Consider the following 15,232-nt stretch of genomic DNA (forward strand, 5'->3'; position numbering starts at 1 on the left):
GATTAACCAAATATCTTAAAAATATTGATATATTTTTAGTCATGAGTTTTATTTAGTTGGCAAAAAATTGTCTTCTGAAATTAAGACTTCAAACTGCATTACATTATTTTTGGATACAGTGAGAACAGAATAAAAAATTAGCTATTTTGTATATTTGTTTTTTTTTTGGACGGGAATATGAAGCTTTTGAGCAAATATTAGCTTGACGCTAAAACCGACTTGCATTATAAATATGTCCGAAATCAAACGAGAGTGATGATTGCAGCTCTTCAATTTTTTCACATACTTAAAATCATCCTGTTCATGCATATTTGCCTTTTCCAACTGTGAAATTTACCCTTGGCAAACTAATAAAAAAGCTTTGTTGTTTAGGTTCACATACGCAGAATGCGTAGTTAAATAAATAAACATACATTTTATTTGAAAAGGGTAGTATTTTATCCATAAATGTAAACGTAAGCTTACTTGTTTGTTTATGAATTGGATATTACAAAGGCCTCTAGGTTACCATAATATTTAAGCTACCTACTTTCGAATGTAGGTTCGCTGGAAAATACGATAAAAAATATTTTGTTTATTCGCTAAAGTTGCTTTATCTGAATCACAATATAAAAATATGGGTATTGTTCATTTATGAAAGGAGGTTTATTATAAAAAAATAATACAATGCCAGTAGTAGGCTATAGAAAGTAAGTTAACTATAGCAAAGGTTATGTAAATATTTTCCATTTCTCTTTATTTAACTCATTCCTCCTTCTTAGTGCATTTCACATCCGCGTAATAAAACAATTTGAATTATTATTTACAGTTACAGCATAAAGTTTAATTAATATAATCTGTAATTTAGAAGAAAAACAATAAACGAAATTAAAAAAACAGAATTTCAACAAAGTTTTGTTTTGCATGAAAATTTGCTAACAACGAGTATGTAGTACCTACTTATCATCTGTTATTATTTATTATTTTGTTTTTGACTTATAAAAAAATGTTGACATTTTAACGAAATCTTAAAAAATTCATATCTTTCTTATTATAAAAGATACACATTTGAAGCAAAAACATTGTACAGGCACTTTTACAGAAAATTTAATAATGTTATCAGCGATTTTTTCAACCGATCGTTTAACTGTACAACATAAAGTTGTATTTGTTTGAAAAGAAATCATGTTTGGCCATGACATTTTCGAAAAGCTTATTTTTTTCTGATTTGATATGTCTATTTGTGTAATACATTATTTTTAAAAATTGAAAAATCATTACATTTCGATTTTCTTTATAGCAGGCCATGAAAAATTTTTTGGATTTTCAGTTACAACTATGAAAAATATATTACTTAACATGTATTTATGATTTAATGATTATTTAAACACTAATAAATTCAAAAACATCATATTATTATTAGAGCAAATTTTTGCGATTAATAAAAACTATTGGTTTTTAGATTTAAAATAGCAAGCTTGCATTGCCATTCTATTGTAGAATTAAACATGAAATGTCGGAAAAGAAAAATCTTATTCATGACTGATAATAAAATTTTATTTTAGATTGATAATTGATTATTAATAATAAAATTTTATTTTACAAACAAATGTCAATCCAAACACCAAAATCAATTCCCATCCGCGGTAAAAAAATACATAACATTGCACTTCACTAAATCATAAAAGAGTGTCATCTAATGGTAGTTAGACATCATTTTCAATTTTCTGCACATTTTTTTTGTACTTAAAATCTGCGACGATCGTATATTTGTTCAATTAAAAATAACTTTAACATATAGCTTGTTTTGATAACTTTACATTTTTTAATTTAATAACCGTTCACAACATTTCTAGATTATTCACACCTTTTATGTGAAATAATTTTTCCATGGCCAACTACTCTCAAATATTTTAAATATATATTTTATCAAAAGTATAGAAAAATATCAAACTGTATTTATATTGTTTTCAGTTCAGAAAAAATAACCTTTTCGAAAATGTCATAGCCAGCCATGATTAATTTACAAAAAATACAACTTATGCTATTACAGTTAAACGAATGGTTGAAAAAAAACTGGTTGAAAATTTTGCTAAAAAGTCAACTTTTGTTTATAAGTTAAAAATAAAAGACGATAGCAGGATGCGGTTTTCACCAAAATAATCTTCTTAAAAATAGACCTGAGAATGTGTCGCTCGTTTTTCTCTAAACCTGTTAGTTTCGGAGATCCCTATTTGGACATCCAAAATGGAGCACCCCTGTATAGTGCTGCATTTTCATTCAAAACGATCAGTGTTTTCTTTTGCAAATTTAGCAAATAATTTGTTATTCTTCTGCAAATGTAGAGTATCTTGCAACGAAAATTTTTAAAGTTTTAAAAATGTTTATTAAAACTTAAAATTATGGCCGGTTTATAGAAAGCTCTGTTAAAATTTAATTGGTTGTTAAAACGCGAATAGACCAACCAAATTGCTTCAATTTGGTCACGTGATCAGTTAATCACGCATTTAATTGCGAATTAAATTAATGACGCTTCTATAAAACGGTCCTAAACAGAATAAAATCCTTTGTAAGTCCATAGAAATGTCAACAGAGCTTTTTAAATTTATTATTAGGTAATCTGTTAGAAATTAGTAATTACTATTTAAAAATTAATATAATATAATTAAGTTAAATAACACTATTCATAATAGAAAAAAACACTTTGTCGGCATACTACACTTGCATAAGATTAAAATCTATAAATTTTCTGTTCACATGAATTCAAGCAAATAGCTCTATCATTATATTGTGCGATTCCAGTTATAAAAATTGTTAACTTTCCAAAATAAATATGTGTGTCAAAATCGCATTAAACTAACTAACACCGTCAACAACTCACACATCAGCGTTCAAACAAGAAATTGTCAATCTTGTATGATCCCGAACGACATAACAAATATTTGATTTCCGCCAGTTCGATTTAAAAAATACCTCACAGGTTGAATTTAGATTCAGCTTATTTCCAATTTTCTGTTTGATTTGGTATTTCCAATACGAATGCATAAATTTATTTTTTGCCATCATAAGTAAACTGAATACAAATGAAGGAAATTTCTTCCATACTAAAATAATTTGTTTATTTCAGCACTCTCGCGCTGCGATAAATTCCCGTTCCGGTTTCACGAGGAAAATTACAGCCTTTGGTAATTGAAGAGCATTTTTATTAGGCGAGTTTTCCAAAGCGGTAGCTACTGACAACAATTACTACAACAAAACATTTTCGTGGAAAGCCTTTGTAAACACTAGAAACGTTACGTTTGAGCTAAATTAAAGGTTTGGGGTTACATGCCACCGCTTATACTTTATTGACCGTCGCTCGCCCGAATTATTAATAAATGGTTTGGGCGAAAGTGGCTAGGATTATCCAGCAAAGGAATAATATTCCAATTGCGTGAACCAAACGAAATAAATAATCAAACTGGGGTAATTAACGACGCTTATCGACGGCTGGAATTTGGAAAAACTCACTTGCAAGGGTCCCAAACGACAATTCCGAGCCCAGGACAGTCCACTTCGTTGACGATCTCGCATTCCCTTTTATCGCACACGCAAGCTGGAGCTGTGAAACCGCCGCAGAACGCGATGATGGCCACAAACGCTAGCACTAACATACTTTTCATCGTGTCCGCGGAATTTTACATTATCCTTACATAACGAAGACACCCACTGTTACTTTTCCCCAACTTGCTAAAACTCCGGGCGACAGTTTACCAAATTTATCAGCTTTCTGAAGAATGATAAACACCCCAACTTTTCGAATAGAAAAGTTTTGCGTAAAATGCGTGGATCAATTTAACCCGTAGATAAATAAAAATGATTGATGCGTTTTCGGCACAGCGACATTAGTTTGCTCCGGACACCTAATTTTTCATCCGGGGGTTGGTTTAGAGTCAAGTTAATTTTTTTATTCAAGTGGGACACCAACTGCACTAGTTTTGGAAAATGGGACTTTTCACGTGTTCGCGCACTTTCCGGTGGACGTTTTCGCCGGTGGTGAGGAAAACCGAATGGGAAACACTGCGTACCCTGCGCCAGAGAGGCGGAAATACCCTTGGTGTGCGCTTGCGCTGCCATATACATAAATTATAAAATAATAAAACATTCTTAAGTTCTTGTACTTTCTTATGCAAACTCGAGCAGCAATCCAGCAATAAAGCACTCTTTTGCTATAAATTACGACGGCGGGAAGCGGTGGCCGCTATTCATGCTTTTACATTCGGTTTGGTCACTTAAAGCGATTCATGATTTACTCAAAGTCGGGGCTAATGCATCCAAATGTTAAGTGATATCTTTTGAATTTAGGGAGATGGGACTTGGATGCTTATCGGAAAAGTGGAGATACGTCTTGAATTTTATTCCCCAGGAATTTTGAAGCAAACTTGGCAGTCCTTGACGTATAAAAATTATAGAACCAAAGGTTTTTTGGTTAAGTTATTTCTCCTAAGAACGTAATTAACGTTGAAAGGTAAAGTGTTAAAAACAATGTACTTATGTTCTGAAAATGAAATTTTGTTTTATTTTTGAGTTTTGTGTTTTTTAATGATAACAAAACTACTTGTTTCACAAAAGTTAAATTATTACATAGTTGTAATCCTTAGATCGTAGAAGGATAGTAGTCCTTGCCAAAAAAGTGGTGGATTGTTATGCAAGGAAATTAAAAAATTGCATAACACAATAACGCAAAAAATCCAATAATTTTATACTTTAGAAATCGGTCCATTCAATAGTCCATTCAAAAGTTTTTTTAAGAAATAAATACTACATAGTTTAATAAAAAAAACACTTGTTTCTACAGAGTGTTCGATTTTCGAGTTCTAAAGTGCAACATGACCGAGACCAGAGACATAGTTCCGTGTAATATTTGTGGAAATAACGCGGTTAAAAAACGAGTAACAAGAGGGCTAAACGAAAATGCTACGAAAAAAGACGTCATTTGAAGACAATTACACAGAGAACAATGGAACTTTTAGCTCAAGCGATATTGATGACATCGAAGATAGTCTCAGTAAATCATTAATCGAAAAATATGTGTTAAAAGAAATGAATGCAAACTTACACAAACAAGTAATCCCTGGAGGATAAAATTACGAAGCTACGGTATAATATTTTGGAGGCAAAGTGGAAAGATATAAAAGTGTTTGTTGCTCAAAAACAAGTCATGAGAACTATGTTTAACTTAAAATATAATAAAACTTGTAGGAACATCTTTAAAAGCAATAACTTCTTGATAGTAACTGGTTTATACATACAGGGTGCTCAAAAACTGGCGCACCAACTCAGTGGTACGTTATTGAGAAACAAGTGCAGATTACGGGAAAAATGTTGAAAAAATTCCTAAAGTCATATTTTAAAAAATCTGGAGCTACAAACTTATTGGGTTAACTACTTCAGTTTTCATTATTTTTTTTAAATTTCTGTTTCATACCAGGTAATCGTTCCATAACAAAACGATGAATAATTATTTTAAAATTTACTATCAGATTTTAGCAGTTTTTTTAATTTAAAAAAAATAAAATTCATCCAAAAAATCACAATATGTAGATGTGCCAACACTGGGAATTTTTTCCTAGAAAACCGTTTCAAAAATAATTTATTTTTATTCTTGCTCAAATTCTATTGCGATCATGACTATTAGACAACGTTGCCACATATCATTTACCTAAAATTAGTTATTTATCAATAACTTTAATACAAAGAATTTTTTTACTATTTTTACCATTACATATATGTAACCACTTCTCTACCACACACCTTTGAGTTGGTGCGCCAGTTTTTGAGCACGCTGTATGTAGATTACTTTTATTTTTCTTTAAACAGAATCTACTATTTATTGTCACTAACGACCATAAGTACAACACTCGCAAACTAGATTTAGAGTATCCAAGACAAACTTACGCTGACGGAAAAAAAAAGTTATTATGCAGGAATAAAACTATACAATAAATAATTTACCTGTGCATCTGCGAACACCTTGTAATTTAAATTTATTTAAAAAGAAAATATTTGACTACATTTTGGATCTCGAACCATATACTTTGAATGAATTCTATAATAGACAGGTTTTTTGACTTATATCTTAAGACTATTTTTATGTTATTGTTATTTCTGTGTATAATATTGACGTTTTTCGTATCAATTTTGTTGCTACATCTGTATAAATTGATAGAAATAAACTATTACGAAATAAAAAAAGTTGCGTATTTTGAAAGAAAATTCGATGTATCATTTTTAGTTTTTGAATTATTGAAAAAAATCAAAATTTTGTAATTTTAGTTTTTATTTTTTAAGTGAAAACCAAAAAAATTAGACGTTTTTAACTAGCATCTTATCAGGGACTTTTTAACGAGAAATCTAAATCTGTCATTGCCTTGCTTTCTTGTTGTCAGAGTTACAACACAACTTTGATTTTTCCTATGGACACTATATTTAACATTTGTATTTTTAAAAAGTTTTTGTGTTTCTGATGAATCACATGACATGATCGAATCTTACATGCTGATTAAAATTAAGAAAAAAGCGTTTTTGCTAAGAGTGCCTTGTAAAAAACGTCCAAAATGTTGTTTAACAGACTAAATTTTGACAGTTCTATTAAATATGCGAGCAAAATTTTTATAAGTTTGCCTTGTTTTCGTTTTTGAAGAATACAATTTTAGTTTATCATGTCGTTTAATTTTTAAGTAAGTAAGCTTGATGGAAATGTGAACTTTCTAAATCCAAATTTACTTAAACCTCTAAAATCTAGCAAACAAATTTAAAAACAAAATTTTTGACGTTCTTTCCAAAGCACTCTTCGTAAAAATGCTTTTTTCTCCATTTTAATCAGTACGTAAGATTCGATCATATCATGTGATGCATCGTTGTAATCAGGTATAAATACACTTCTCAAAAATACATAAAGCAAATATGGCTTCCATAAGAAAAACCAAAGTTAAGTGTTGTAACTCTGACATCAAGAACGCGTTGGAAAATGCGATGACAGATTTAGATTCCTTGTAAAAAAGTGCCTGAAGAACGTCCTAGTTCAAAATCTCTAATTCTTTTCGTCTTCGCTTGACAAAATAAAAACGAAAATTATAACAAAAACAAAAAACAACGTTTTTTTACAATAATTCAAAAACTATAAATAACACATCCAATTTTCTTTTAGATGATTGTTCAGCATAAAACTGCGCAATTTTACCCTAATTTAACCGACCTCATATCTTTTATCATAACTGAGGTCCCATGATTGAGCTCGAAAACGGACATCCTGTATGCTTTCTATGCAACTAGTGTTACTAGTTTTAAAGAGCAGCTTTTATTACGAAGTTTGGCAATATATTACGAGTAATAAGAAAAATAATGTTAGAATGATTTCGCTTTACAGCTAATGTTCTAACATTTGATAAAGATGAAAGAGAACAATGTTCAAAAGTTCTATAGAGGTAAAGCCACAGAAAAAAGTGAGAACCAGTCAATTATTAATTTGAACTATTACTCGGATGCAAGAACAACAAAACTAATAAAATTATTAACCCAGTAGTTTTGTTAAAAGTTCACACCAAAAACAACATTAAAACAAAAAACGCAAATTATGAAAAATGTCCATATATATACAACAACTCTCGAGTAACATAAATTTAGCATTTTATAACAAAAGTTGACAAATACTAAAATGTCTAATATTTATTATAGTAAACTTAAAGATAGAAACAGATTTACAAACGTTGTAACAACTGCCAACATTATTATGCAATAAGTGCAAACTGCAATTATTATTGAAAAATCTAATCAACCAACATAAAAACGACTACAATATTTACGTACGTATTTTTATACGTACAAGTTATAACCAAACGAAAATCTTAGATAAAGAAACAAACAAACACAAACGATTAAATAGTGAAATTATACACACAAAAGTAATATCGTAAATTATAAAAATGACATCAAAAACCTAAGTAAAACTTACAATATTACAATAATTTAACAAAGTTATTTTATTTATTTTTTATTAACGTGTTAGATCCAACATTATAGTAAAATTGCAAAATAACAATAATTAAAATTAAAGAAATTGTTTTTGTTTTGTCCCGAGTTTTGTCCTTAATTAAATTAAATATTTTCTCAAGTTGTTTAGAACTACACGTATGATTGTTCTATTTTTGTATTAAGTTACATACTGAAAATAAATTTTACAAAGACAAAAGCAATGCTAGCGTTTCCAGAATTTGAACTAATGACATCTGGTAGTGAAAATTAAGAACTATTGACTGCTGTGTCCGTTCAAGAGAAAAAAACAGAGAAAAGTATTATTACAATAATACCTTTCTGGTTTTCAATATGTTTTATTTACTTTTTTAGTTGATCAAGTTTTAGTAAATCAAGTTTAATAACTTCATGATATCTAAAAAATCCTTGCATTGCGGTGCTAAAAACATTGTCGTCACAACTTAAACGATAAGGTATAAAGTGATAAATACAGTATAAAGGTGGAAATATATTACTCTTTAGATAATTCAGATCTAGAGGACAAAAACTAAAATTTAAATAAAACAAATACTATCACTAATTTTGTGAAATATTTTGTAGTTAAATAAATAAACCGAAAATAAATATATTAGATACCTAGATAAAAGAGCATAGGATCTCAGGTGGTTCTGGAACTAAAATTTGCCGCATTTAAAATTATTTTATTTCTATGAAATTTCTGAAAAGTACCAATTTTTGTCTACTCAGATAACCAGTAAAACCAAATTCTTCATATACTAACATTGTTCGTTTTTTCTGAAAAGAAGCGGCAAACGTTTAATACCTACTACGATCCTACATTCATTTTACAGACAGAATGTATATTTCTCCGTTAAAGATTGTTTAAAAAAACAATTATTATAGCAGCAAAAGAAAAATTGAAAATAAAACATTTTTATGTTAAATCAAAAATATATTTATTAATAAAAAATTCTAATGAGTTTTCAAAAAATATCTATTATTATGTATTTCGTCTATTCAGCCGATAGATGCTGAGTGAATAAGATTTTAGAGTAAAATTTTAAAATACGTTCTACCTAATGAATACTTTTCAGTTGATAGTATTGTTAATTAATTTTTTTTAAACGAAAATTACAATATTGTGTGACACAGAATAGTGACATGTTTCGTCTATACTTACTACAAAATGTAGTGAGTAAAATAAAGCTAAACAAATCCGGAACCCAATAAAGTTTTATCATAAATTACATTTATTGTAGGGGAAGCTCACGAGTTGACTCATTTTTTAATTCATTTGTTGTTTCCTACTGTCTAACTATTTTTTGTAAATATTGCTTCACAAACTTATTACTTTTTTCGCATCCCAATGGCGTTGAAGCAATTTAAACTCATAATATTTTTACTAACTTCACACTCAACTTTGTATTTCGACGTTTGCAATATTCACGCTTTGTTATTTGTCTAATCCCTAAATCTCTGAAATAATTCTGTGAACAATTCCAACCTTTACATATTCACACGTATTCGTGATTTTGTTTCAGTAATTTCAACCAAAAGTTCGGATTTTATAGCCTTTATAATTATTATTACACTGGAATGATGATAAAATCTCTGAAAATCACCATTGTATTGCAACACAGTGAACCTAAATGGTGCATTATGATGTATTGAATTATAATAAAATTACTGTTCAGTCGACATGAAATCGGAAATAAAATCCCTTTTGCAAATGTATGTGACACTTTCTAAAGCTAAATATTTGCTCACTCTGTGTTTTATAACATTGCATTCCACATTTTACGTTTAGTGCTAGATACAGTACTCGTAAACACACAAAATTTTTATCGCCCGTCGCCTAGAGCTGTAAGAAACTAGTAAACATTACTCGATTTTAAAAATGAGAAAATTTGACAACACAAGATTGAACTTAATAGGAACACCCGCCAACCAAGTAAATCTTGTTTAATTATACATTAAAAAATAACTACTTTATTACAAGAGATTAAAGAAATTTTTGAATTTGAATTTTTATTAATTGTTAATTCTGTACGCATTTATTTTTCAATAAATACCTGATGGCTTAGAGACAAAATATCTCAATTGCTCGTTCGTCCGATACATTTAAATATTTGTGTGTGTTTGTAAAGGACATCACTGCCGACAAATCAATGATAGGGCAAAAGAGTTAAAAGCTGCTTGCATTTTCATTTACTAAACGTAGATAGGTATTTCGCAGCCTGATGGTTTTTCCAGGCAAATGATTTTTGTACGTAGTTGAATTTTTTGTTGACTACAAACAAAGAGCTTTACTTTTAATGCAAATCGCAGCTGCAAACTACGTGAACATTCAGGCACAATTTAATATAACAAGCAGCTGTCCTAATATAAAGTTTAAATTTTTAATTAAATCAACTTGACATACAGGATTGGGCAAAAGTATGCCTTATCTATTCATTTAACAAAAAAATTATTAGTGCATTATCAAGTACGGTAAAAATGTTATTTATTATTTTTGAAGAATAAAATTTTTCGAATTTCATTTTAGTTTTCGAGTTATGTAGGTAGATACACTACCTACTGCGACGATTTTTTTGGTTAAAGGTTATTCCTTAAAAATGACATCTAATTCAATAATATTTTTTTAGACTAGTGATTTTTTTTTAATAATTTGTTAAGTTTGGTTTCCGGACCCCTCACAAAGTTTTTCCGTATTTGACAGTGACTGTTATATAACAGACCAAAATATTCCCAATGGAATTGAACTCTCTCATAGTCTCAGAGTCAGTTTACAGGAAGCGAATGACAATTGAATTTATTATTAAAGTAAATAATTTGAATTAAGTTTCAACTTATTTGCATTGTAGAACAAGTGTCAAAGTTTTGGCAAATTACAAACATGCTGGAAACAACCTCCTCGGTTAAGTTAAAAAAATTTTCATAATGAGCTCGGAACGAAACTTTAATAATGTATCTAAAGAGCGTTAGTTTTAAAGCAATATTATTGAATTAGAAGTCAATTTAAAAGCATAAGATTTAACAAAAAAAAAAAAATTTTCAAAGTCGAGAACTAAGAGAAATAAATTTCTAAAAATTTTGTTCTTTCTTTTTTAATGGACTTAATAATTAATTATTATTTTTGTAAAATAATTTTCCCAACCCTGCATACCGCCCATACAGAGTGGTCTTAATATCGAAAATTCAAGAAGTGTTATTTTAAAGTTTTTGAATACAAAAATGACATAAAAATTTCAATAAAAATAATAAATAGAATGGTTTCTTTATAATTTAATAATCTTCCTAAATCAAACCGTTACGTCACTGTTGTTATTATTATGCCATTGTAGAGATTTAAAAATGAGCTTTAGAAGGTAAAAAAATTCAGTAGTTATAAAGTTTTTTGCTTTTTTATGAAAAAACATTCAATAATCTCAGAAAAAAATACAATACCATAAATTTTGTCATCCATATGTCCAACATTAATAAAAAAATTGTACGGTTTTTGAATAAAAATTTAAAATGCAAGAAATGTCACACACGATAACGTCAAAACATTGGGGAAAAACAAATTTATTGGAGCCCTTAAAAAAGTAATGGCACGTCACAATTTAACAAGCTTTATTTTCAACAGTAAAACTTCACGAGTAGTTCGCTTAGAAGCAAGCCCTTGCCAAAATATTTTGAAATAAAAAAATTGTAACAGCCCTAAGAACGGATTGGTAATTCTCAATTTTTTACAGTCAAAGGACCATTGAATAAGTTTTGTTTTTAGTAAAAATCTGAAAAGTTTATGGATGATTTAATTTGTTTAAAAACCAACTAAAAGCAAAACATTTTAACAATAAAAATGTAAAAAAATTATGAAGTTGGTAATAATAATTATCGGTTTAGTTTCAGCAAAAATCTGAAAAATATTACATAGAGTTTGGCAAAAGTATGGAACCAAGCATTTTGTGCATAAACTATGTAACATTATGAAAAAAGTATTTAGTACATCACCAAGAACATCCCTTATTACTTTAAAAATGTGTTCATTTTTAAGACCATAATAAGCAGGCATAATGATTACGCCAGCTAATTCGTACTAACACAAAAATAAAAATTTATTTATCAGTTAATTTTCATATTCCAAGTGGAAAATAAAACGTTATATGCACCACGGGCATAACCTCATTTTATAAATCTCGGGTAACTTAAATCTTGGGCCGGAGGCTCCAGACCTTAACTGTTGCCCTATTAATACTATTATTAAACAAATATTTAAGAAAAAACTGTAAAGAGACTAATAATAACGGACTATTTTAAATCAAGTAGAAAAGTGCATTTTTCAAATCATTTGATCAGGTTTTTAGTTTTCATCGTCTCGTTTTACTATTTAAGTAAGAATAGCTACAGAATAATAAGGCAGAATAAGCGTCAGTGGTACACATACACAATCCAGAAAATTTCTTTAAAAAAAGTAAACGCCAATTAATATTGCAAAAGATGTCCAATGGCTATAGGTTTATTAAAAAACACAAAAATTCCCAAAAATAAAAAATCATTTGAAAATTAAGTGCATGTTTGGTAGAAAAACAAAACATTTTTTCAGGTTTTTAATTTGATTAATTATATAATTATTAATTATTTATATAATTATATAATATAATTATATCATTATAAAATCCTTACAATAGTGTATTAAAAAACAATTTTTATAAGAGTTGATAAGGATGAGTGCGTCAAAACCCTTATGAAAGAAGTATTTTATGCTATTTTTATACTTTGCGCCCCGTTTTCTCTTATTTTAATAGAAAAAAATGGCGTCTAGGGTATTTTGTGTCAGTTGGTAACGGAAATAAATAATAAATAAAGAAGAAATGATGATTAATCGATCGTACATACGTGTATTCCACGCATTATCGATGAACTCTTGAAAACTAAATATCCCTAAATTCATTAAAGCACACTGTACTTTAATGAGCCATAAACGACTCCTACTAAAAGACGTTAATAAACGTATCATAAACGCAAAGTGTAAAAAAAATATTTTTTTCAGATTTTTTATTTGATTTTCAGAAATAGCTTGCATTTTTAGAGAACTTGTGCTAGAACTGGGTTTGAAATATTACCTACTGAATTTTAACAAAAATGTATAGAAGGATAAAATAAAAAATGATATATGAGTCTTACATGAAGTTTTTTTAGACGATAAAATAAATTTTACCCTCAAAATCGAATAATCTCAAATTGCAAATAATACCTTTTGGAATATACCTATCACTAAAACACCAGTACTATTTCTACCTTTTTTCTAAGCAGTTTAGCAGTTCGAGATATCGCAAGAAAATCGTACTTACCACTCGTACCATTTAAAGTTTTGAAGGGTAATTTGTATTACAAAGAGGGTAAAAGTGCTACAAATTTTCAAAATACGACACAAAAAATGTCCCCCTGTTAATAAAAATTGACCAATTTCCAAAATTTTCCGTATTTTTTTAATAATCCAAGAAATGTATTATTAAAAAAAATGTTTTACAATTTTTTATATATAATTCATTTAATATAAATTTTAAATTAAATTAATTTGGTGGTAAACAAGTGGTGAAATGTTGTCATCGGCAGAGTCGTCCAAAATTATGTAGCCCGAAGCAACAATAAACCTAAATAATTATACCACTGATAGATAAAACATCCTAAACGAAAAATTTATGAAAACACGTTAATCCAGTTAATCGATTTTAGAAAACTCACAAAAAACTATTTGTTTGTTTAAGACGAAACTTGAGACTATTACACCTGATCAGTTTATTGCAGATAATTTTTTTATTAATACTATAACAATGTTATGTCTGAAGCCGAGAATTTTTCAACTTGCCTCCGTATCTTCTCGCAAAGCTACGATATTTTTTCATGAAATTTGAATGTTAATTTTATTCATAAAAAAAAACTATTGTTCTTTTCAACCCCTTAAGAATTGGGTTTTCAAATATTTAAAATAAGAAATAATATCTCAGTTGATAAACTGAGCTGTGAGGTAAAGATGGTTTAATTTAGGAGCAACATTCAACTGTAAAGAAACCACGTATTTTTAAAATCCAATTTAAATCCAATCGGTAGATCGGGGGTTCACTAAAAAAGTATTGTATTGGAGAAATTTTAAATTGCTAACGTAGAAAATAATAAATTTTAATAAACTCAACAGACAAAATTAATTAATCACCTGATCGTTTCTAAAAATTAAAAAAAAATTAGTTATGATTTTATGTTGAAGATTTAGACTTTTATGGATTCTAGATGGACTTCTGTTTGGTGAAGGGGTTAGTATCGAACATATAAAGACAAATATATATCACCACTTTGTGTAAATAAAAACAAAACCCTATGTTTATTAATCGAAATAGGCATAATATTGTATAATATTACAGGAAAAAATAAGCTTTATGTTCAAAAATTTTAATGAAAAAGGAGGCTTCTACTGACAAAAATTATTCGTCGAAGGTTACAATAATTAGATATTTTGAAGATTGGCTATTTTCTGAAACGTATTTGCACCGAAATGGACTTGAAATTGAAGCAGGTTTAAACTTGCTTTAAAGCAAGTCTAAATTTATCTTTAGCCTTAGTTTAAAAATAAAAATGGCATTTTTTTCTATTCCTTCGTTAAGTGCGATATAATCAACCATCTTCATCTGTTTTCTGCCTCACAAAATTGTTTTACAGTTTTGTCGTACATCAAAAACTGTTATCCATACGGAATTTGACAATGTTTCTGTGTTTTAACACTTAACACACTCAACATTCAGTCAGTTTAAAATGTGCTACAAGGAAAATAAATGTGCTTCCAAATTTTGTTTAGTTATCCAAAGGCTTCCCCAATTTCTGTCGGATTTTAGAAAGGATTCGAAAAATGAAAAAGGTTGGGAACCACAGGTTTAAACAGTCCCCTTTAAACCATTGCCAGTATAGTTCAACCTTAACGTTTTTTAACAGATTTCGCAGGATTTTTGTTCCATTAGCAACTTTGCCGCCACCTTTTTTCTGGTAGTGAACAAAGTAACTTTTATTTTTTTTAATCCTATTTTGCGACTTATAGTGTAAACTATATTTACTTTAAACTATTTTTTAAAATAAAAATAATTAAAAAAAATGGTCCAAGTTACTAAAATTCGGATTTGAAACTTCACTTCCGGTTTTCAATACGAAAAAAATTTCAAATTTCAAATTTGATTTTTTTAAAAAGAACAGTGAATTTTGTGTATAA

The 15,232-nt window shown here is 28.6% G+C and overlaps 1 protein-coding gene and 1 long non-coding RNA gene across 3 annotated transcripts in view; both read right to left on the reverse strand.

The window, feature by feature from the left end:
* The window catches only part of cmpy (crimpy), a 62,182-nt gene extending 58,141 nt beyond the window's left edge, over positions 1-4,041 (reverse strand). The window contains exon 1 of one of the 2 annotated variants that reach the window (XM_008193117.3): positions 3,490-4,041. In XM_008193117.3, coding sequence (XP_008191339.1) covers positions 3,490-3,641 — 152 coding nt within the window. In that variant the 5' untranslated portion in view covers positions 3,642-4,041. The remainder of the gene's footprint in view (positions 1-3,489) is intronic. The other variant, XM_064354598.1, reaches the window with a different exon arrangement.
* LOC135265282 (uncharacterized) overlaps positions 1-15,232 on the reverse strand; it is a 362,501-nt gene that overhangs the window by 51,486 nt on the left and 295,783 nt on the right. The window lies entirely within an intron of this gene.

The sequence above is a fragment of the Tribolium castaneum genome, chromosome 1, assembly GCF_031307605.1.
Source record: "Tribolium castaneum strain GA2 chromosome 1, icTriCast1.1, whole genome shotgun sequence".
Classification (NCBI taxonomy): domain Eukaryota; kingdom Metazoa; phylum Arthropoda; class Insecta; order Coleoptera; family Tenebrionidae; genus Tribolium; species Tribolium castaneum.